This window comes from Procambarus clarkii, chromosome 19 (assembly GCF_040958095.1).
Source record: "Procambarus clarkii isolate CNS0578487 chromosome 19, FALCON_Pclarkii_2.0, whole genome shotgun sequence".
In the NCBI taxonomy this organism is placed as follows: Eukaryota; Metazoa; Arthropoda; class Malacostraca; order Decapoda; family Cambaridae; genus Procambarus; species Procambarus clarkii.
In genome coordinates this window covers 16,043,616-16,067,967 of record NC_091168.1, presented here as the reverse complement: position 1 = coordinate 16,067,967, position 24,352 = coordinate 16,043,616, and the positions used below count along the sequence as shown (strand labels likewise).

The window sequence follows — 24,352 nt, the reverse complement described above, 5'->3', positions numbered from 1 at the left end:
TTTTTTTGCATGTTGACCAGACCACACACTAGAAGTTGAAGGGACGACGACGTTTCGGTCCGTCCTGGACCATTCTCAAGTCGATTGTGAAGAGGAGGTAGACAGAGGCAATAAATAGGCAAGAGAGAGCTGAGGAGGAAAGTAAGGTGTAGGGGATAGTAGTAATAATGAGAACTGCAGAGGGCCTATTGGCCCATACGAGGCAGCTCCTATTATAACCACCGAATGAGAAGGAGATAGTAATAGGAATAAGAAGAGGATAGCAAGGGAGCGTAGGAGAAGACAATGAACAGAAAAAGGGCAGAAGAGAGAAAGAAAAGGAAAGAGAAAGAAAGATAAATGGAAGGGGTAAGCTTATGTTAAGTCACGTTTGTTAGAAAGATTAGAGCATTTGAGTATATACTGTGAAAGGGAAGAGTCCACAGCAACAAAGCCAGGACTCAAGTTCATGTTGGGTACATTGTGTATCAAAGCCGATTCTACAAGACGGCGTCTGTGTAGAGGAAAGATTATTTTGGAGGAAGACCAATCAATGGGATGATTAGAATCCCTCACATGGCAGAAGAGAGCATTGTTAGTGTCTGCAGACTTAACACTTCTTTTGTGTTCTTTAAGTCTGTCATTCAGTGTATGGCCAGTTTCTCCAAAGTATTGGAGAGGACAAGATGAACAGGAAATAGAGTAGACACCAGCAGCATTAGAAGCAGGAGGAGCAGTGTGAACTAGATTGCTACGAAGTGTGTTAATTTGTCGAAAGGCGAGTTTAATGTCAAGAGGACGAAAGGTATTGGTAAAAGTTTTGAGTTCAGATATGAAGGGAAGTCATAGTACAGTGCTACTAGTATTGGAAGCAGGTTTAGGATGAAAGAAATTTCGTTTAGCTTGAGAGTAGGCACAGTTGATGAAATGCAAAGGGTAACCAAGGCGAGAGAATGATTTGTAGATAAAGGCAATTTCAGAATCAAGAAACTGAGGGTCGCTGATGCGTAGAGCGCGGAGGAAGAGAGAGACGAGGACACTTTTCTTAACAGGGGGAGGATGGTAGGAAAAGAAGTGAATGTACATGCCACTATGCATGGGTTTACGATAGACAGAGAAAGAGAACCCAGACACAGAGCTGTGAACATGAACATCAAGAAAAGGAAGGAGGGAATTAGATTCCCACTCAACTTTGGAATGGATAGAAGGAGCCAGATTGTTAAGAGAGGCGAGGAAAGGCTGGAAAAGATTAAGGTCATGAGGCCATAAAGCAAAAATGTCATCAACATAGCGAAGCCAGAGAGAGGGACGAGTATCAATAGAAGGAAGAAGAACAGTTTCGAAGTATTCCATGTAGAAATTAGCAAGAACAGGGGAGAGAGGGGAACCCATAGCGACACCGAAAGTTTGAGTAGTAATATTTACCGTTGAAAGAGAAAGAGTTAGTCAACACAGAGTCTACGCCTTCTGTCTAAGGAAAGAGAACGTCATCGAATCGACGTCATCAACGTTCGCCAAAAAGGAGATGGAACATCTACCGAACAGAAAGTTCCCCGATGCGAGTAAGCCCGCCAGGAGGTTAGAAATGACGGGTCCGACGCGAGACATCACAAGACCCTGAAAAGCCAACAGGCAGGGCAAGCCAGGAAAACCGAAAAAGGTGTAAGGGTTGCCACCAGAGCAGTTACCTGAACCAAGAGGTACGAGCAACAAAAACAGACCAAGACACATAAGCGCACCATATGACACAGGCTGAAGGAATGCCCAGGAAGCCAAGGAATGCCCAGGAAGCCAAGGAACGCCCAGGAAGCCAAGGAACGCACAAAGAAAACCCCTGCGGCAAAGGAGGAAACAAAGCGAACGCACAAGGAAGAAAAGTGGCGGAAACCGACCCCCACCCCCCATACAGCAGCATGTGCAGGCAAAACCGAGCACAGGAGATGCCAGGGAAGCGACAGGGAAGAGGCAGGACGAAAGAGCCAAAGCTCAAACCCCAGGAAACACGGGCCAAGGCCAAGGGACCCGAAGACCGCAAAAAATATCACAAGCAAATATCCATACGCAAACCCCAGGCACAAAACTGCAGCAAAGTGCCACACCACAACCTGACACAGGAACAAGGACACGCCACAGCGAAACACGTTACCAAGGCACACGTGCAGCAGCAACATGCACCACACGCAACATGTATGTAGCAACTTGTCTCTGCAAAGGCAGAGAACGGTGCAGGCAGACTCCAGGCCTGACCCCAGACAGGGCCAACGGAGACACGACAGAACCCAGCAGGCCCAGGAACCTGCACACCAGGCGACCGACGGCGGAGATACCTGCTCGATACCCACTCGATGGGGTTCTGGGAGTTCATTTACTCTCCAAGCCCGGCTCGAGGTGTTGGAAATTTCCAACACTAATACAATACAGGCATACCTCAGAATAAGAGTTTAATCCGTTCCTGGAGACGCCTCGCCTTCCGAAAACTCGCATTCCGAAGTTAATTTCCCCATAAGAAATAAAGGGAAATGAATTAATCCGTTCCTGACTACCCCAAAAACCCCACATCAAACTAAATTTTTATACCTAATTTACCTAATTCATCTAAATAAACCTACAAAACTGTGTTCCAGTTATTACTTACCTTACTGTCGAGTGCTGTAGGTGTATGGAAGATGGTGAGGAGGGGGGAGGAGGAGAGGAGTTACTGTTTGGAAGGGGAGTCCCCTTCCATAATCACATCACATAACCCCATGCCTTGTAACACTATGGATACCACTTCTCTTTCTAAATTTTTCAAACCAGCCCCTGCTTGCCTTAAACTCTTTCTTATCTGCATCACTCGTTGCAGGGGTATTCTTTAGAAGGTCTTCGTGCAACACCCTGGCTTTCTCACAAATAATGGCCTCCGAAACACTATCACCCCTCAACTCCTTGTCGTGTATCCAAATTAATAACAACTTTTCCACTTCTTCAAGTATTTGTGGTCTTTGTGCCGTTAATGTTCTTACTCCTTTTGCCACTTTAGCACCCACAATCTTATTTTTCTTCTTAAGTATAGTGCATATTGTTGATGTGGCTTTGTTGTACTGCCTACAAAGTTCAACAACACGTGTACCGTTCTCATGCTTCCGAATGATCTCTTGTTTCTCCTCTATTGTCATCCTCACATGAGCTTTCTGGCCTTTATCCTTACCACTGGCTTTCTTGGGACCCATGGTGAGATATATAATAACAAATTGTATAGACAAATCACCAAAAATCCAACAAAACACTGAAAATCCGCGAGAAGAATTGATGTGGGGTAGTCACTGAGCGCGAGACAATAATAAACTGAGGGGCGGAGGGGCGGAGGGGCGACGAACGCGCTAGGTCGGCTGTACGCGTATCAACAAACTCGCGTCCAAACTCGCCTCCCGAAGTAACCCTCGCCTTCTGAGACAAATTTTTGGAGTAAATACACCTCGCCTTCCGAAAACCTCGCATACAGGGACAATCGCATTCCGAGGTACCACTGTACTATTGTATTACAATAAATTATTATTAAAATATACTAACTACTGTAGTTACTAAAACTTACTAACAGTAATGTTCACATAAACTAACTATTATATCTGCATATGGATACTGGAATTCTTACGAAACCAAGCACCAGTATTGCGTCAGATTATACCTAGTTAAACACATTTATATCCAGTGTGTTAGAGAATTGAATGTGATTCTCTAAAATCATCAGTATTCCGTGTGATAATTATTTATGGATAACATAACTCCCAAATAATTTTGAATCGAGAGTTTTTAGTTACAATTGTTATCAAGTAATAATTTTACCGTCACGCGTGAATGCCATGAAGAAAACTAAAATCTTCTCCATTTCTTGTTTACTACCATAAGACGAGAAAGTAATAATATTTAACTCCCTAGAATTACAACCCAGTCTTTATTAAAGTATTTCAGCCACAATTGCGCGAAATAATATTATTCGTGATAAATAATTTCTGTGGCGAATGCGGGACGCGGGTGGAGAGGAGGGAGAAGCCATTGTTGTGGATCGAGACGCCATGGTGTGTGGCGTGGAAGTCTCGTGTTGCGGAATTGAGCAACAAGGTCGTGGCGTCAGAGTCTGAGACACGTGATGTTGAGATTATCAGCAAGAATTACACTGGTACTCGACACAGAATGAGTTATTATTGTTCTACGTGATCTGCAGTGACCGGCCAACTAATAACGCGTCGATATTCAAGCCAAGCTATCAACCACGTGTACGACATTGCGGGAGTTTGAGCTTGAGACGCGGTATCGGCAAACTTCAACATAATTTGTACCCTTAGCTAAGTATATAATTCCCTTTTGATGCATCATTAGAGATTGTATATGTCGGGGTAGCTTGTCGTTATATCGAGCGACCATAACAAATCCAACGTTAGTACCATATCAAATTTATTTTCCATTGTCATGAATATAGAGATTTAAGTAGCCTAGTTCAATGCTACGTAATATCCCTTAAATTACAGCTCGCATGTGAGGAGTCAACGAGCTGTTACCTAACTTCTTGTTATTCACCTCCAAGTGTTTCTACGAGGAATTCCGGAGATCACGAGGATGAGGCGTGAATGATGTCATTGAAATCGTCTTAAAGCTAAGACTTTTTTGTACTCATTTATTTACTCTAAAATTCATTATTTATACATCATTTATCTGATCGGATGCTTGTCATGTACATTGGAGATAATTTGTGTTTATTTGAATGGTTAATTTCTGATGCTAATGATCTTTATAATTACTGGTGATAATCTTCTATAGATTTCTTTAATTTGGTCATAAGATTAGTTATTACACAATGAACTGGTGCACGAACCACACTAGTTCCTAGACGTATATGAAGTTCTAGCAATACCCCCCAATGTAGGTGTTTGAGGCTTTGATTTAAATTAATTAACTATACAGCCCATTAATTATCTAAGTGATTATGCTTCATAATATTTAGTCCATAGACACTGGTTCTTCCTTGTGTTTCTAATGATCACTTTTTATTAGTTTTCCTCTTTTCTTAAAAGTGGGTGGTCCTTCGTAATTATTTTCATTAATTTAATAATTTAATAAATTGAGTCAAGCCCCAGATATCCCACACGAGGCTAGGCATTGTGAGAGGTTGGTCCCACCAGGCTGTTGCTTGGAGCGGCCCGCAGGCCCACATACCCACCACAGCCAGGATGGATCGGAACCTCTATTAGAAAACAGGCAAGTGTTCTTTTGAAGATGTCCACGGATGTACCGGCAATATGTCTTATGTTCGCAGGTAGGACGATTAACAACCACAGACCTCTGATGTTTATACAGTGTTCCACGATTGTGCCTATGGCACCACTGCCCTCCACTGGTACTATCCTGCATGTTCTTCCATATAGGCGGGACCAAAGAGCCAGAGCTCAAACCCCGCAAGCACAACCAGGCGAGCCCAACCAGGTGAGTACATAACCAGCACCACAACCCACACACCTCATAACACAAAAGAGGTGGGTCCCCTGAATGACTCTAGCATGGGCTGGACATGCCTATGAGTGGGACTGGAAGGGTTGAAAAGGGACAGTCACCGGTGTGCCGACGTCCTGTGTACATAAATATACCTAAATAAAGACTGGAATATAATCATCTCCGCAGCCATTGCCCGGCCGAAAGACACCAGACAGCAGAAACTCACCTGTCGAACAAAGGCATGAACGTGACACGACCCAACAATGCCAAGAAGATCCTGGGAGCACCGCCAGGTGGAGAAGCCAGAGCCGGACACGCAGGAGAGCAGGGTAGAGGCGAAGGAGGAGGCCCACATCCATGACACAGGGAAAACCTCGGAGTCGTCCTCACAGCTGCATTCCAGGAACACCCCCAGAGCGACGGGGCACATATCGGAGAAGGAAGAAGAGAGAGAGGCGAAGCACCCGATAAAAAAGGGCGAAAAACACCAGCATTGAAACACACTGCCCAGACCAAAAGAACTCCCACGGCGCATGCGCAGGACACGCTGGCCGAACCGCACAACCCACTCTGCGGGAAGGTGCTAACTATGACTACTGCACAAGAAAAGTAGCCAAACAGAATGCAACCTTAGGGAACCACTAATTAGAAAAACAACCCATCACACGGGATAGGAGCCAAAAGAGGAAGCAGCGACAACATAACTGGCCAACGAAGCAAAGACAAGGAGCCCAATGGGAACTCAACCAGGCCACGAGTAGCCCAACTAGGCTACAAGTAACCCAATCCGGCGACCCAGACAAGGAGCCGACAGACGTTCCAATAATATTGAAAGTAGCAAAAACCTACCCGATCCCTCGAGAACACAGAAGCAAACACCAGTCCCGAAGGCACACAAAGGCACAATCGCACACGAGACCAAAAGTCATGTAGAACCCCAATAACGGGGAAACATGACGAAGATACCCCATCCCAAAAAGAAAAGGGGGAAGCAATGGAAAAGAGCACCCATCTACAGGACGGAACCAACTGACTCAAAGGACAAGGAACCGAGCCCAGGGAGGGGCCGACGCCCAACAACTCGTACAGCGAGGGGGGAGGAAAAACCCCACTCCGCACAACCGCAAGTCCGGCCTAGAGGGGAGAAAAAAACCCGCGGGGTCTTATGGGGCCTAGGCCCCCGAAGTCAGCCCTTACCCAGCCCCAGGAACCCACACGACAGCCCCGGGGCCGAGCTGTCCCCCCAAAGCCCTGGCCGTACCAGAAAACCGTGGCAGCTGCGAAAATACTAAGGAAGTGAGCCCACTGGCAGACTTACAACACAGCTGGAGAAACAGGCTCAAATGCCCACATCACTACCCTGGAAGGGGAATTCCCCCGAGACCGCCCGAGTCGCAAAACCATCGAACCCCACCCAGAACCTACAGACGGTAAGGAACCGGATGCAGGCAGGAAGGGGGGATCCAGGGAAAAGACAAAGGGGCGTGGAAGGAACCGAAGCAACCAACACCCCCAAAGTCCCAACACGAACCAAAACGGGGCAGCCCCAGGGCTCCCGGGGAGCAAACAAACAAAGAGCTTTGCCACCACCAAAGCTCAACGTGCAACGTCCCTGCTGCCTGCACCCGCTTAGTCAGCACACAACTGGGTAACCGAGCCACAACGAGCAACAAAACTCGCAGGACTCCGGGTCGAAGATATCACCGACCCCACAGGCAGCAGACGGAGGCAAAACAGAGTCACCGTGAGACAAGGGGTGAGAGCAACCCTTAAACTCACTGGAAGCGAGTGGGGACTCCGGGGTCACATCTATCGGACCCGCGCGCCCCCAGGGGTTTCCCAGGGCCCCGAGCATTTACTATAATAGGACTCGCGCTCAAATAATCCCAGGCAGGGTACTGCTAACCAGCGCCCAAAGCTACCAAACAACTTTCTAAGAACTGAACCCCCGGGACGTGTACACTCACGGGGACCTAGCAGGGGGAACCACCAGAATAATACTCAGAACACAAGGGACACAGGGAGCAAGTACGAAGGCAGACCCCCACCAGGTAAATAAAAATAAAATAAAACCCCGCAAGAGGACAGCGTACCCAGGCGGAACAGAGCCGGCCGCCGTATAAGTGAAAACAGGCTGCGCAGCACCCTGTGCCCTACCAGTGCAAAACTGCCCCTTACCCTAAAGCGAACAGGGAAGACAGAACACTCGAGCACACAAAGAGCGGCCGAAAACCAAGCAGTAAAAGGCTTAGCAGGGGTAGGACCCAAGGATCTTGTGGAAGGTGGCCCCAAGCCCCAAGGGCAGTACTTATAGGGCACCTAGGGAAGGGAACCCTAGGTGCATGCAGCCTGAGTACTGGAGACTCACTCTCGGCTCACACACGACCTAGAAGACAGACACCACACTCTAGGTACAGTACAGTGCTGAAACAACTAATGGAACCGGAGCACACAACCGGTGCCTATAGCATCAGCCGTAGAACTGATGGGTGGATAGCCGGTGTGAGAGGTCTGGGGCTCCCCCTTCTCCCTCCCGGGGAGGGGGAAGCTGCGCACACAGCGGCGCGGTGACGTGTGACGTCATACTAGTTTGCTTGTTTTCTGTTGAGGAGTTCTATCCACTAGTTCGGCTTTTGGTAGCAATTTTAACCAGAATAGGGGTTTGTTTTGGAATGCTTACCTTTGTGGATGCTTGACCCGGTCGATGGCAGACATAGAATGCTTCCAACCACACAGGGGTTTCTATAGGCCATTGCTCCCTTGCCTCTCTGAGGGGGCCAGGATCTGGCTGTGGTCCCCGGTAGACCCTAGAACTCCATACATGTGACTGATGCCAAAGTCTGACATTAGCATATCAGCCTGGTAAAGCTCCGGAGAGCCGACGGGGCTCCCCCCAGAAATAACCAGGATTCTGATAATGGCAGGATTGTTGTGATAATTAGGGCTGTAGTGGGAGGAGTAATCTTGGTGGGGAGGGAGGAAGCGTTGTCTGCTGACTGTGTGTGACCACATTTTACTGTCTGGACCCACTATAGCAGCTTAGTTGTTCGCTATGGTGAACAAAACATGCAGATACTTATATATAACGTCTGTATATAGTGAATAAATGCAAGAACAGAATAGTGGGAGGAGAATGGTGGCAAGTAAGGTGAGGTGACGGAGGGAGCGAGTGACAGCTAGTGGCGGGCTGCCACTTCCTGCCACTGCCACTCAGCTTACCAACTTAGTGGTTCGTTATGGTGAACACAAATGTAGATACTTATATATAACATGTATATATAGTATAATAACAGCAAAAGGAGTGTGCGGGAGAAGCCATTTTGGTGAGGGAGGTGGTGACATCTGCATGATTTATCATGCTGGTAGGGGGATGACCACTATGCTCTTTGGGCACTATACCAGCTTAGTTGTAGTTGTGGTGAACAAAACATGTAGATATTTATATATAACGTCTGTATATAGTGTAATAACACCACAAACAGTACTGTTGGGGGGAGAAATTTTAGTGCATCTGACCTTGAATGTGTGAGGAAGGCAGCCACCAGCTGACTGTGTAGCAACGTCTCTTAGTGCCTGAACTAACTGTATCAGCTTAGTTGTACAGTTGTGGTGAACAAAACATGTAGATACTTATATATAATATCTGTATATAGTGAATAAAAGCAAAAACAGTATGGTGGGAGGAGAATGAGGGCGAGTGAATTGTTGTTGAGGGAGGGAGTGGCAGCGAGTGGCTGGCTGGTGTGTGGTGGTCACTCCTCGTTGCATTTTGACTCACAATATCAACTTAGTGGTTCATTATGGTGAGCAAAACATGCAGATATTTATATATAACCTGTGTATATAGTGCAAATCTATATAGTGTAATAACAGCAAATCTATTTGTTTACTGTTTTATGAACATAACAATTGAATCACTAATATTCACACCATAATTTTAAGTACAGTGATGGTTCACACATTTTATTATAAAAATATATCACAATACACACTATTGAATAATATTACTGCAAAAAAACTATGAAAAATCAATCAGAGACATTGAAATAATTAGGTAATAATATATTTGTGGCAACTGCCGTCTGACAGCTCGGGCGGAGTAGACCTCGTCTGGCGAAGGCTCTGCCACGCCCCTATTTTTTGCAGACTTCCCTACCCTATTGCGGCTAAAATATGCCATCTACGATTTTTTTGTTATTTTTTCTGTGATCAGGAACCACAAATGAACACTTTTCTAAGACAAAAGAATTTCTTGGAATTTTTATTTTCTTGCACCTGTGGGTGTTGAAGCCATTATGACCCTTAGTGGCCTAAGGGTTAAAGCCATTCCTACCATATATGACTTGGGGTATTTCCTCTTCAATTCTCCAATAAATATTTCCCCTTGAAATACAGGCAGTGTTCAATGGGATGGAATTGTACTATAAGGTAGCAGTGTCATGTTAAAAGTGTTTATTTCTCACTCCATTTGGGTAAAGCTTAAATAGTTTTCTTCTGAACTGACGTATTTACGTACAGGGACTCTTCCTTTGTGCCTGCTGTAAGGACAGTTGAAGTGTAACCCAACATAGCAGATGACAATCTCAAACATAGATAAGTAGGTACTACACTTACCCTTGATTATTGACCATTTCATGAGCAGCATTAAAGAGTCCTAGTACAGCTTTACGGTCCTCCACTCGAGATAAAAGTATCATCAAAGTGACATAATTGGTTACAAGATCCAGGTAGCCTTTGGTTAGTTCAAAGTTCACATTCTGAAAACAATCATAAAGAAATTAATTTACAAATAAGAATACAATAGTTTGTCTGAGTTTAAAACAAATACAGTTCTATAATCAGGTACCAATAATGTAAGTACAGTATATATAGCTCAGTACTGTACTCACCTAGTTGTGCTTGCGGGGGTTGAGCTCTGGCTCTTTGGTCCCGCCTCTCAACCGTCAATCAACAGGTGTACAGGTTCCTGAGCCTATTGGGCTCTATCATATCTACACTTGAAACTGTGTATGGAGTCAGCCTCCACCACATCGCTTCCTAATGCATTCCATTTGTCAACCACTCTGACACTAAAAAAGTTCTTTCTAATATCTCTGTGGCTCATTTGGGCACTCAGTTTCCACCTGTGTCCCCTAGTGCGTGTGCCCCTTGTGTTAAACAGCCTGTCTTTATCAACCCTGTCGATTCCCTCGAAAATCTTGAATATGGTTATCATGTCCCCTCTAACACTTCTGTCTTCCAACGAAGTGAGGTTTAATTCCCGTAGTCTCTCCTCGTAGCTCATACCTCTCAGCTCGGGTACTAGTCTGGTGGCAAACCTTTGAACCTTTTCCAGTTTAGTCTTATGCTTGACTAGATATGGACTCCATGCTGGAGCCGCATACTCCAGGATTGCTCTGACATATGTGGTATATAATGTTCTGAAAGATTCCTTACACAAGTTTCTAAAGGCCGTTCTTATGTTAGGTAACCTGGCATATGCTGCTGATGTTATCCTCTTGATATGAGCTTCAGGGGACAGGTCTGGCGTGATATTAACCCTTAGGTCTTTCTCTCTCTCTGACTCTTGAAGTATTTCATCTCCCAAATGGTACCTTGTATCTGGTCTCCTGCTTCCTACCCCTATCTTCATTACATTACATTTGCTTGGGTTAAACTCTAACAACCATTTGTTCGACCATTCCTGCAGCTTGTCCAGGTCTTCTTGAAGCCTCAAGCTGTCCTCCTCTGTCTTAATCCTTCTCATAATTTTGGCGTCGTCAGCAAACATTGAGAGGAATGAGTCTATACCCTCTGGGAGATCATTTACGTATATCAGAAACAGGATAGGTCCAAGTACAGAGCCCTGTGGGATTCCACTGGTGACTTCACGCCAGTCTGAGGTCTCACCCCTCACTGTAACTCTCTGCTTCCTATTGCTTAGGTACTCCCTTATCCACTGGAGCGCCCTACCAGTTACTCCTGCCTGTTTCTCCAGCTTATGCATCAACCTTTTATGGGGTACTGTGTCAAAGGCTTTCCGACAGTCCAAAAAAATGCAGTCCGCCCACCCTTCTCTATCTTGCTTAATCTTTGTCTGTATGTACTGTGGTACATAAACTATGCATACTACACAGTATATGCATATATTCTATTTTCTGGGTTTGCATCTTTCAGTATCCACACTCAGTTTACATCACTGGTTTCTAATTACTGAAGTGTGCTCACCTAGATGTGCTTACAGGAGGAGGGGGGGGGGTGAGCTTTGGCTCTTTGGTCCCACCTCTTGACTGTCCATCAACTGGTAATTACCTAAGTGTAGTTACAGGATGAGAGCTACGCTCGTGGTGTCCCGTCTTCCCAGCACTCTTTGTCATATAACGCTTTGAAACTACTGACGGTCTTGGCCTCCACCACCTTCTCACTTAACTTGTTCCAACCGTCTACCACTCTATTTGCGAAGGTGAATTTTCTTATATTTCTTCGGCATCTGTGTTTAGCTAGTTTAAATCTATGACCTCTTGTTCTTGAAGTGCCAGGTCTCAGGAAATCTTCCCTGTCAATTTTATCAATTCCTGTTACTATTTTGTATGTAGTGATCATATCACCTCTTTTTCTTCTGTCTTCTAGTTTTGGCATGTTTAATGCTTCTAACCTCTCCTCGCAGCTCTTACCCTTCAGTTCTGGGAGCCACTTAGTAGCATGTCTTTGCACCTTTTCCAGTTTGTTGATGTGCTTCTTAAGATATGGGCACCACACAACAGCTGCATATTCTAGCTTTGGCCTAACAAAAGTCATGAACAATTTCTTTAGTATATCACCATCCATGTATTTAAATGCAATTCTAAAGTTAGAAAGCATAGCATAGGCTCCTTGCACAATATTCTTTATGTGGTCCTCAGGTGATAGTTTTCTATCGAGAACCACCCCTAGATCTCTTTCTTTATCAGAATTCTTTAAAGATTTCTCACATAATATATAGGTTGTGTGGGGTCTATGTTCTCCAATCCCACATTCCATAACATGGCATTTATTCACATTAAATTCCATTTGCCAAGTGTTGCTCCATATACTTATTTTGTCCAGGTCTTCTTGAAGGGCATGACAATCATCTAAGTTTCTTATCTTCCCTATTATCTTAGCATCATCAACAAACATGTTCATGTAATTGTGTATTCCCACTGGTAGATCGTTTATGTACACAATGAACATTACCGGTGCAAGAACTGAACTCTGAGGTACTCCACTCGTGACATTCCTCCAATCCGATACCTTGCCTCTGATTATGGCCCTCATTTTTCTGTCAGTTAGGAAATTTTTCATCCATGTTAGTAGCTTACCTGTCACTCCTCCAATATGTTCCAGTTTCCAGAACAACCTCTTATGGGGAACTCTGTCGAAAGCCTTTTTTAGGTCCAGATAGATGCAGTCAACCCAACCATCTCTTTCCTGTAAAATCTCTGTGGCTCGATCATAAAAACTGAGCAAGTTCGTTACACAGGATCTTCCAGATCGAAAACCATACAGTCTGTCTGATATTATAGCGTTTTCCTCCAAGTGTTCTACCCATTTAGTTTTAATTATTTTTTACAATATTTTGACTATTACACTTGTCAATGATACAGGTCTATAATTAAGGGGGTCTTCCCTGTTTCCACTTTTGTAGATTGGAACTATGTTAGCCTTTTTCCACCCATCAGCTACAGCTCCTGTACACAGGGATGCCTGAAAAATCAGTTGAAGTGGAATGCTGAGCTCAGGTGCACATTCTCTCAGAACCCATGGTGAAACTCCATCTGGACCAACTGCTTTGTTCTTACTTAGCTCCTTGAGCATTTTTTCCACTTCGTCTCTAGACACCTCTATGTGCTCTATGTTGTTCTCTGGAATTCTTATTGTATCTGGTTCCCTAAAGATTTCATTTTGTACAAACACACTTTGGAACTTTTCGTTTAGTGTTTCACACATTTCCTTTTCATCTTCCGTGAATCTATTTCCCATTTTCAACCTCTGAATATTATCCTTTACCTGCAATTTGTTGTTTATGAATTTATAGAATAGACCTGGTTCTGTTTTACATTTGTCTGCAATCCCTTTTTCAAAACTTCTTTCTGCCTCTCTCCTCACTGCCGTGTAATTGTTTCTCGCATCTTTGTATCGCTGGTATGTTTGGGGGTTCGGCCTCTTCCTGTATTGATTCCATTTTTGTGTCTTTTGGTCTCTAACCCTCTCGCAATTTCTATTGAACCAATCCTGTTTCCTAGTTCTGCATCTCTGTTTTGGTATAAATTTTTTTGTGCCTTTATCATATGTCACAAAACTTGACATACATCTCATTCACTTCCTTGCCTAGCATCAAGTCTGTCCAATTATACTCACTAAAAAAATTTCTAAGGTCACCATAATGTCCTCTCCTGAAGTCTGGTTTTTCAACTGCTTCAACCTCCTTATTTTCTTCCAGCTTATAATGCATTGCATACTTTATTCCCAAAGAGACATGGTCACTTTTACTCAAGGGAGGAAGGTACTGAATGTCAAATATCTCTTCCTCCTTCCTGGTAAATATCAAATCTAGCATGGAGGGAACGTCCCCTTCCCTCATCCTCGTAGCTTGTTTAACATGTTGATACAAGAATGTTTCCAGGATGAGGTCTACAAATTTACAGGTCCAAAAATCTTCTGTTTTAGCTTCATATGCTTCCCAGTCTATGGATTTCAAGTTGAAGTCACCGACTATCAACAGTCGTGATCTATCGTTATCCGCTCTCGCTATAATCTCTCTCATTATTGTTATAAAACCTTCACGTTTACTATCTAGCTCCTCCTTTGACCATGTGCTGCTTGGCGGTGGACTATATGCATTTATTATCATTAGTTTATCATCCTCATGGCAGACCTCTAGTGCTATTATGTCAACTTCTTGTGGATTGGCAGTCATTATTTCGTTCACCTTTAGGTGTTCTTTTACCAGCACAGCAACGCCACCGCCTTTCCTAATTTTTCTGTCCCGTCTCCAAATTGAGTAGCCCCTTGGGAATATGACCTCATTTAAAATTACATCTTCAAGTTTTGTCTCCGTGAGTGCAACAATGTCTGGTGTCTGCAGCTGTATTACATCACTTAACTCCAGTATCTTCGATCTCACTCCATCTATGTTGGTGTATGCTATCATCAGGAACTTGTTCCCCCTCTCCTTATTCTTCACTCCCCCTCTCTCTATTGATTTTGTTGGTTTGCCTTTATGTACCACTTTACTGGTTTGCCTACCCCTATCACTTTGTAGAAAAAAAGAATTTATTTCTTCTTCATTCCTGCTCTCATTTAAATGTTTTGCCTCGGCGAGGTTCAGTTTCAGCTTCTCTCTATCTTCTTTTGAAAGATCTCGTCTTAACGACCACCCTTTCCCATCCTCATCACTTTGCAATTTTCTAGCATTCCTTAGTACTTCTTCCATCTGTTTGGCACCGTTTAGGGTGATCCTCAAAGGTCGATCTTTCCCTTTTACGTACCTGCCTATTTTCCTGTAGTCGCACACATTCTCTATGGTTGTAAGACCTTCTACGAGGGCAACAATTTTATCTACTACTTTAGCTTCTTCTACAGCTCTTTCTGACCTAGATGTTATCGCCTTTTCTTTGCAGCCAAAAATGATCAGGGACTTACTCCAATCAACTGTGTTTTGCACCAACTTCGGGTTAGATGCCAATTCTTTCCTCACTTCTAGCCTAATGTTTGTTTTATCTTGGTTGCTGCAGTGTTTGACTTCCTTTACTGCTTCTTCTATTTTTTCCTTCTCCTTGGCCACTTGTGCATAAGTGAGTTGCATATCTTTCTTGCACTGTTCTATTCCCTGTGTAACTTCCTCCATCTGTGCTGACAAAAGCTGTTTCTCCTGTTGAATTTCCTTGCCTAACCTATTGTAGTCATTTATGTTTAAATTTACTTTAACTTCTTCCAAAGCTATTTTTAAGCATTTATTTTCTTCTTCCATGGCTTTGCAATTTGTTTCCAATTGATTCTTATCCTTGCGCAAGTCTTTCACTAAACCCTCAAGACATAAAACTTTGCTATTCAAATGGTGTACAGATTCCTGAGCTTATTAGTCTGTATCATATCTAAATTTGAAACTATGTATGGAGTCTGCCTCCACCACATCACTGCCTAATGCATTCCATTTGTTAACTACCCTGACATTAAGTTTCTTATAATATTTCTATGGCTCATTTGAGTACTCAGTTTCCACCTGTGTCATCTTATGCATGTACCATCTGTGTTAAATAAACTGTCTTTACCTATCAATTACTCTGAGAATCTTGTGTAAATTATTTAAGTGTGGTTACAGGATGAGAGCTATGCCCATGGTGTTCTATCTTCCCAGCACTCTTTATCATACAATGTTTTCAAACTACTGACGGTTTCGACCTCAACCACCTTCTCACTTAATTAAATTAACTTGCTCCAACCATCTACCACTCTGTTTGTAAAAAAACTTTCTGATGTTTCTTCAGCAGCTTTGTTTCCTTAGTTTGAACCTACAGTACTTCTTCTTGCTCTCGAAGTTGCATTTTTCAAAATTTTTCTTAGTCATTTTTTTTCAATACAGTACCTGTTACTATTTTGTACATAGGGATCGTATCATCTCTTTTTCTTCTATCTTCTACCTTTGGTATATTTAACATCGGTAACCTCTCATCGTAACTCTTATTTTTGAGTTCCGGTAGCCATTTAGTTGCATATCTCTGCACCTTTTCCAGTTTTCTGATGTGCTTTTTGAGATATGGGCACCAACCAACTACTGCACATTCCAGCTTTAGCCTCACAAATGTTGTGAATAATTTCTTTAATATTCTGTATCTATGTACAGTACATATTTAAAAGCAACTCTGAAATTAGAAAGTGCAGCATACAATCCTCGCACAGTATCATTTATGTGAGCACCAGGTTACAGTTCCCTTTATATTTGTTATCCAGAACAACCCCTATATCTATTTCTTTATCAAAATTCTTTAAAGCTTTTCACATAATTTGTGTGTGGCCTATTTTGAACTATTTTACATCCATAGTATGCATTTATTCACATTAAATTACATTCGCCAAGTGTTGCTCAAATTATCTTGTCAAACATCAAACATCTCAAACATCTTGATACTGTAATGGGGACCAGCCTTTAACCTCACTTACTGGTTAACCCTTTAACTGCACGGCCTCCAAATATGACACCCCCCTCCCCAGTGCGCAGGAAATAAAATCTCTGGAAAAAATTCATTCTGTTTTTAAAGTGTCAAAAACCCTTCCCTGAGTAAGGGTATAATAACAGAAGGTCGAAATTGCAAGTACTTTAGCTGCTATGGGGTCCGTACGTTCGTGCATGACGTCATCATTCCCTGGTCGCCCGTGGCATATGCCCCCGTAGCCGGTAGGGCGCTCAGGGCAGGATGCGCGAGTTGCCGCGAATATATTTTTGTTCATTTTCTGCGCACAGTTCCAAATACATTTTATATGCTTTTACGTGCCAATCCTATGTATAATGAACACATACACTATATTATGGCAGCAGAACATCCGTACTGTCTGAAGACACTGTTACATGCATGACACGTGTACACATATCCGGCACATATTTCCATTGTATTATGCTAATTTATGTATATATATATAGTCTACACACTATACACTATCACACACTATATACATTCACCATGAATACACTCAGAACTCTGTGAGTGTCAGCTGCCACACCCTCACTCCTCCAACATCTTACTCACCAGCATTGCTCCTCCCACCATACTGTTATCGATTGTATTACACTATTTACACATGTTATGTATACCTATCTACATGTTTTATTCACCAGAACTATGCAAGTAAGCCAGTATTGTGTCCAAACTTTACAGTGGCCACCATACATTGCATGAGAAATCACACAGCAGCCAGCAGACGACGCTACGATTACGTCACCTCCCTCACCAAAATAGCTCCTCCCAACATTCTCCTGTTGCTGTTACTACCTATATACACACATTGTATATACCCATGTACAAATGTGTTCACCATAGCAAACCACTAAGCTAGTATGATGAGCAAAACAAGAGTACCTGCCACACAGTGAGGCTACCTCGATTTTCTCCCTCGCTCCCTCACCACAATTACTCCTCCCACAATACTACGCACATATGTACATGGGTATATATACACATTGTATACATCCATGTACATATGTGTTCACCATAGCGAACCACTAAGCTAGCATGATGAGCAAAACAAGAGTGGCTGCCACACAGTGAGGCCCCTCCGGCTTCTAATGCTGCTCGTGTCTACTCTATTTCCTGTTCATCTTGTCTTCTGCAATACTAGTACTTTGGCGAAACTGGCCGTACATTGAATGACAGACTTAAAGAACACAAGAGAAGTGTTAAGTCTGCAGACACTAACAATGCTCTCTTCTGTCATGTGAGGGATTCCAATCATCGTATTGATTGGTCTTCCTCCAAAATAATCTTTCCTGCCTCTACTCTACACAGATGCCATCTTGTTGAATTGGCTCTAATACATAATGTACCCAACATGAACTTGAGTCGTGGCTTTGTTGCTGTGGACTCTTCCCTTTCTCATTATATATTTAAATGCTCTAATCTTTCTAACAAACATGACCTAACATAAGCTTACCTTTCCATTTACCTTTCTTTCTCTCTTCTCTCTTTTCTGTTCATTGTTTTCTTTACGTTCCCTTACTATCCTCTTCTTATTCCTATTACTATCTCCTCCTCATTCGGTGGTTATAATGGGAGCTGCCTTGTATGGGCCAATAGGCCCTCTGCAGTTCTTATTCCTACTATCTCCTCTACTACAGTGCTCCTCACCTCTCTCTAGCCTATTTATTGCCTGCATCTACTTCCTCATCACAATCAACTTGAGAATGGTCCAGGACGGACCGAAACGTCGTCGTCCCTTCACCTTCTAGTGTGTGGTCTGGTCAATAGTGAGGCTACCTCGATTTTCTTCCTCGCTCCCTCACCACAATTACTCCTCCCACAATACTACACACAGTGCTTATTATCACCACAATCCTGCTGTTATCACAATACTGGTCATTAAATCCTGTAAATACAGGGTCAACACTTGCAGCAGAGGAGCTCCAGCATATTTCAACAATCCTAAGTATTGTAGTACAGGTTGATGGTAGTGAGTGGTGTCCCAGAGAACATAAAGGTATAGTGCTCTTGAAAAATAGGTGAGATAACAGGAAAGTGCTAAGTGAAGTGAAAAATCGGATGAGAAAAAGTTGCCCTAGTGTTTACAGTGCAGAGAAGAACATTCAAGATGGCCACTGGCAAGGGGAAAAACAAAACAGAGCTTGATTTTGAGGGATTCAATGAAGAAAGCATTGATATTAGCAGTCTACATAACAAGTTGGTAAATTTAGATACTATAGTGAACTCTCATGTAGAAATAATTAGTAAATTGAAAGAAAGTAATGACCATTTGAATAGCAAAGTTTTATGTCTTGAGGGTTTAGTGAAAGACTTGCGCAAGGATAAGAATCAATTGGAAACAAATTGCAAAGCCATGGAAGAAGAAAATAAACTCTTAAAAATAGCTTTGGAAGAAGTTAAATTAAATTTAAACATAAATGACTACAATAGGTTAGGCAAGGAAATTCAACGGGAGAAACAGCTTTTGTCAGCACAGATGGAGGAAGTTACACAGGGAATAGAACAGTGCAAGAAAGATGTGCAACTCACTTATGCACAAGTGGCCAAGGAGAAGGAAAAAATAGAAGAAGCAGTAAAGGAAGTCAAACACTGCAGCAACCAAGATAAAACAAACATTAGGCTGGAAGTGAGAAAAGAATTGGCATCTAACCCGAAGTTGGTGCAAAACACAGTTGATCGGAGTAAGTCCCTGATCATTTTTGGCTGCAAAGAAAAGGCGATAACATCTAGGTCAGAAAGAGCTGTAGAAGAAGCTAAAGTAGTAGATAAAATTGTTGGCCTCGTGGAAGGTCTTACAACCAGAGAGAATGTGTGCGACTACAGGAGAATAGGCAGATACGTAAAAGGGAAAGATCGACCTTTGAGGATCACCCTAAACGGTGCCAAACAGATGGAAGAAGTACCAAGGAATGCTAGAAAATTGCAAAGTGATGAGGATGGGAAAGGGTGGTCGTTAAGACGAGATCTTTCAAAAGAAGATAGAGAGAAGCTGAAACTGAACCTCGCCGAGGCAAAACATTTAAATGAGAGCAGGAATGAAGAAGAAATAAATTCTTTTTTCTACAAAGTGATAGGGGTAGGCAAACCAGTAAAGTGGTACATAAAGGCAAACCAACAAAATCAATAGAGAGGGGGAGTGAAGAATAAGGAGAGGGGGAACAAGTTCCTGAAGATTGCATACACCAACATAGATAGAGTGAGATCGAAGATACTGGAGTTAAGTGATGTAATACAGCTGCAGACACCAGACATTGTTGCACTCACGGAGACAAAACTTGAAGATGTAATTTTAAATGAGGTCATATTCCCAAGGGGCTACTCAATTTGGAGATGGGACAGAAAAATTAGGAAAGGCGGTGGCGTTGCTGTGCTGGTGAAAGAACACCTAAAGGTGAAGGAAATAATGACTGCCAATCCACAAGAAGTTGACATAATAGCACTAGAGATCTGCCATGAGGATGATAAACTAATGATAATAAATGCATATAGTCCACCGCCAAGCAGCACATGGTCAGAGGAGGAGCTAGATAGTAAACGTGAAGGTCTTATAACAATAATGAGAGAGATTATAGCGAGAGCAGATAACGATAGATCACGACTGTTGATAGTCGGTGACTTCAACTTGAAATCCATAGACTGGGAAGCATATGAAGCTAAAACAGAAGATTTTTGGACCTGTAAATTTGTAGACCTCATCCTGGAAACATTCTTGTATCAACATGTTAAACAAGCTACGAGGATGAGGGAAGGGGACGTTCCCTCCATGCTAGATTTGATATTTACCAGGAAGGAGGAAGAGATATTTGACATTGAGTACCTTCCTCCCTTGGGTAAAAGTGACCATGTCTTTTTGGGAATAAAGTATGCAATGTGTTATAAGCAGGAAGAAAATAAGGAGGTTGAAGCAGTTGAAAAACCAGACTTCAGGAGAGGACATTATGGTGACCGTAGAAATTTTTTTAGTGAGTATAATTGGACAAACTTGATGCTAGGCAAGGAAGTGAATGAGATGTATGTCAAGTTTTGTGAAATATATGATAAAGGCACAAAAAAATTTATACCAAAACAGAGATGCAGAACTAGGAAACAGGATTGGTTCAATAGAAATTGCGAGAGGGCTAGAGACCAAAAGACACAAAAATGGAATCAATACAGGAAGAGGCCGAACCCCCAAACATACCAGCGATACAAAGATGCGAGAAACAACTACACGGCAGTGAGGAGAGAGGCAGAAAGAAATTTTGAAAAAGGGATTGCAGACAAATGTAAAACAGAACCAGGTCTATTCTATAAATTCATAAACAACAAATTGCAGGTAAAGGATAATATTCAGAGGTTCAAAATGGGAAATAGATTCACGGAAGATGAAAAGGAAATGTGTGAAACACTAAACGAAACGTTCCAAAGTGTGTTTGTACAAAATGAAATCTTTAGGGAACCAGATACAATAAGAATTCCAGAGAACAACATAGAGCACATAGAGGTGACTAGAGACGAAGTGGAAAAAATGCTCAAGGAGCTCGGTAAGAACAAAGCAGCTGGCCCAGATGGCGATTCACCATGGGTTCTGAGAGAATGTGCATCTGAGCTCAGCATTCCACTTCACCTGATCTTTCAGGCATCCCTGTGTACAGGAGTTGTAGCAGACGTGTGGAAACAGGCTAACATAGTTCCAATCTACAAAAGTGGCAGCAGGGAAGACCCCCCCTCAATTATAGACCTGTATCATTGACAAGTGTAATAGTCAAAATATTGGAAAAACTAATCAAAACTAAATGGGTAGAACACCTGGAGAGAAATGATATATCAGACAGACAGTATGGTTTTCGATCTGGAAGATCCTGTGTATTGAATTTACTCAGTTTCTATGATCGAGCCACAGAGATATTACAGAAAAGAGATGGTTGGGTTGATTGCATCTATCTGGACCTAAAAAAGGCTTTCGACAGAGTTCCACATAAGAGGTTGTTCTGGAAACTGGAAAATATTGGAGGGGTGACAGGTAAGCTTCTATCATGGATGAAAAATTTTCTGACTGATAGAAAAATGAGGGCAGTAATCAGAGGCAATGTATCTGAATGGAAAAATGTCACAAGTGGAGTACCACAGGGTTCAGTTCTTGCACCAGTGATGTTTATTGTCTACATAAATGATCTACCAGTTGGTATACAGAATTATATGAACATGTTTGCTGATGATGCTAAGATAATAGGAAGGATAAGAAATTTAGATGATTGTCATGCCCTTCAAGAAGACCTGGACAAAATAAGTAGATGGAGCACAACTTGGCAAATGGAAATTAATGTTAATAAATGTCATGTTATGGAATGTGGAATAGGAGAACATAGACCCCACACAACCTATATATTATGTGAGAAATCTTTAAAGAATTCTGATAAAGAAAAGGATCTAGGGGTGGTTTTAGATAGAAAAATGTCACCTGAGGACCACATTAAGAACATTGTGCGAGGAGCCTATGCTACACTTTCTAACCTTAGAATTGCTTTTAAATACATGGATGGAGAAATACTAAAGAAATTGTTTATGACTTTTGTTAGGCCAAAGCTAGAATATGCAGCTGTTGTGTGGTGCCCATATCTTAAGAAGCACATCAACAAACTGTAAAAGGTGCAAAGACATGCTACTAAGTGGCTCCCAGAACTGAAGGGCAAGAGCTACGAGGAGAGGTTAGAAACATTAAACATGCCAAAACTAGAAGACAGAAGAAAAAGAGGTGATATGATCACTACGTACAAAATAGTAACAGGAATTGATAAAATCGACAGGGAAGATTTCCTGAGACTTGGCACTTCAAGAACAAGAGGTCATAGATTTAAACTAGCTAAACGAAGATGTCGAAGAAATATAAGAAAATTCACCTTCGCAAATAGAGTGGTAGACGGTTGGAACAAGTTAAGTGAGAAGGTGGTGGAGGCCAAGACCGTCAGTAGTTTCAAAGCGTTATATGACAAAGAGTGCTGGGAAGACGGGACACCACGAGCGTAGCTCTCATCCTGTAACTACACTTAGGTAATTACATAATTGACCACAAGTTTATTTCGTAAAGGAATCTACGAAGTCGTTTGATGATTCCTAGATGAACAAAATAATGCTGTGCTGCTGTGGCTAGCGCTGTGAACATCGTGAACAGTATTGAGTCACTAATATTTTAACATTGTACTCAGTCATTATCACACTCAGGCTCTTCTGTAATACTATTATGGCTAAATAATGCAAGTTATATATATATTTTGACATTATTAGGTGATGCTGTGGTCACAAGCTGAACAGCAGTGCTGTCAGCTAATGCTGCGTGTGCCGGCCTTGGTTGCTCACTCACTACTGAGGCTCTCACACCCAGGAATGTGGACCACGATTTTTTTTTTTTTATAGATGGCGCCTGTTTACAAGAACCCTGAGGAAGCTGATGTGAACCCCATGTAGGCGTGGGAGTTTTGAATCGAATGTGAAAAATACAAATACCCGGAGGCGTGTAGTGCACCCCAGATGTGGGCCTGCAGGCGCGTTGCGCAGTTAAAGGGTTAAATGCTGATTGTTATTAAGTATATATACAGAGACCAGAGTTCTGCTGTGTAACCTTCAGTTCAACTCCTCGAGATTTAAACGTTTGATCATTTAGATAACACGGCTCGAAGATACTGTTCCGTTCAATGTTACACTGCAAGCTCTGATTTACGCCGCCACCACCTGCTACCTTTTACCCCCTGAGTAGTTCCCCCTAATTGACAGGTGAAGCAGGATACCGACCAATTAGGTATAAACCCCGAAAATGGATCCCCAGTTATCGGAAAAGGAGGGATAAAATTTACATTAAGTGTGGAATTAAATCAAAGTACGTACAAAGGGATTATATGTGATATTAAATAAATGCTTGCCGGCTTGCAGAGGGAGCTAGTTCCAAGCATGAGGTTTGCGCCCAACAGCAATGTAAAATAAACATTGGGGGAAATTTCACTAAACATCATAAAATTCTAAACAAAATTTATTAAAACAAAAATTAACACTGAAAATAATGACAAAATTCATACGGCCTATCTGAACACTTCCTAATTGAGGCAATGACTACAAAAATAATGTGGATTCTACACTGTAATAACTCAGACACAGATGCCTTAAAATACCACAGCCAGACCTCGATGTTCTGCCATGCCTCTGGAGAAAGAGAGATGTTGACCTCCCAGGATGTCTCAAACCACACTGAACTTTCTCTCCACTACTGACCTCTCTGAGGCTGACCCTAGCTCAGTTGCCAAATTAATCTTTGAAGAAGATTACTACTAAAATCCTGTATTCGTCACTAAAGGTGAGTTTATTATTCGAAAACAATTGGGAATTATACTAAAGCGAGGCTAATTATAATATTCAATAGCACTTGCATTTTTCTAATTTACATGAATTAACAAGCAAGGCTGGGAGGTACTTATTTACCACAAAGAGATATTTTTTATATATATATATATTCATATTCTTACTGACGTCAAATGCTTCTTTGATAACATACTAGACTTATTCTTTATTCTCAATTGACATTAATTTTAACATAAGTACTTAACCACGATTGATTATTCCTACTAATTATTTAATACTGTACCTGAATTATTCTCCAAGTTTGATGACTTGACACAGGATGTCTGTGGCGCTGCTGTCTACAATGGGCTCTAATCCCTTGGAGAAGGGATGACCCAAGCCTGCCA

The 24,352-nt window shown here is 42.4% G+C and overlaps 1 protein-coding gene across 1 annotated transcript in view; it reads right to left on the bottom strand.

Moving 5' to 3' along the window:
• The window catches only part of Hem (Nck associated protein 1 Hem), a 297,069-nt gene that overhangs the window by 268,994 nt on the left and 3,723 nt on the right, over positions 1 to 24,352 (bottom strand). The window contains 1 exon segment of the mRNA XM_045741430.2: positions 10,060 to 10,202. Within this exon segment, the coding sequence (XP_045597386.2) occupies positions 10,060 to 10,202 (143 nt within the window).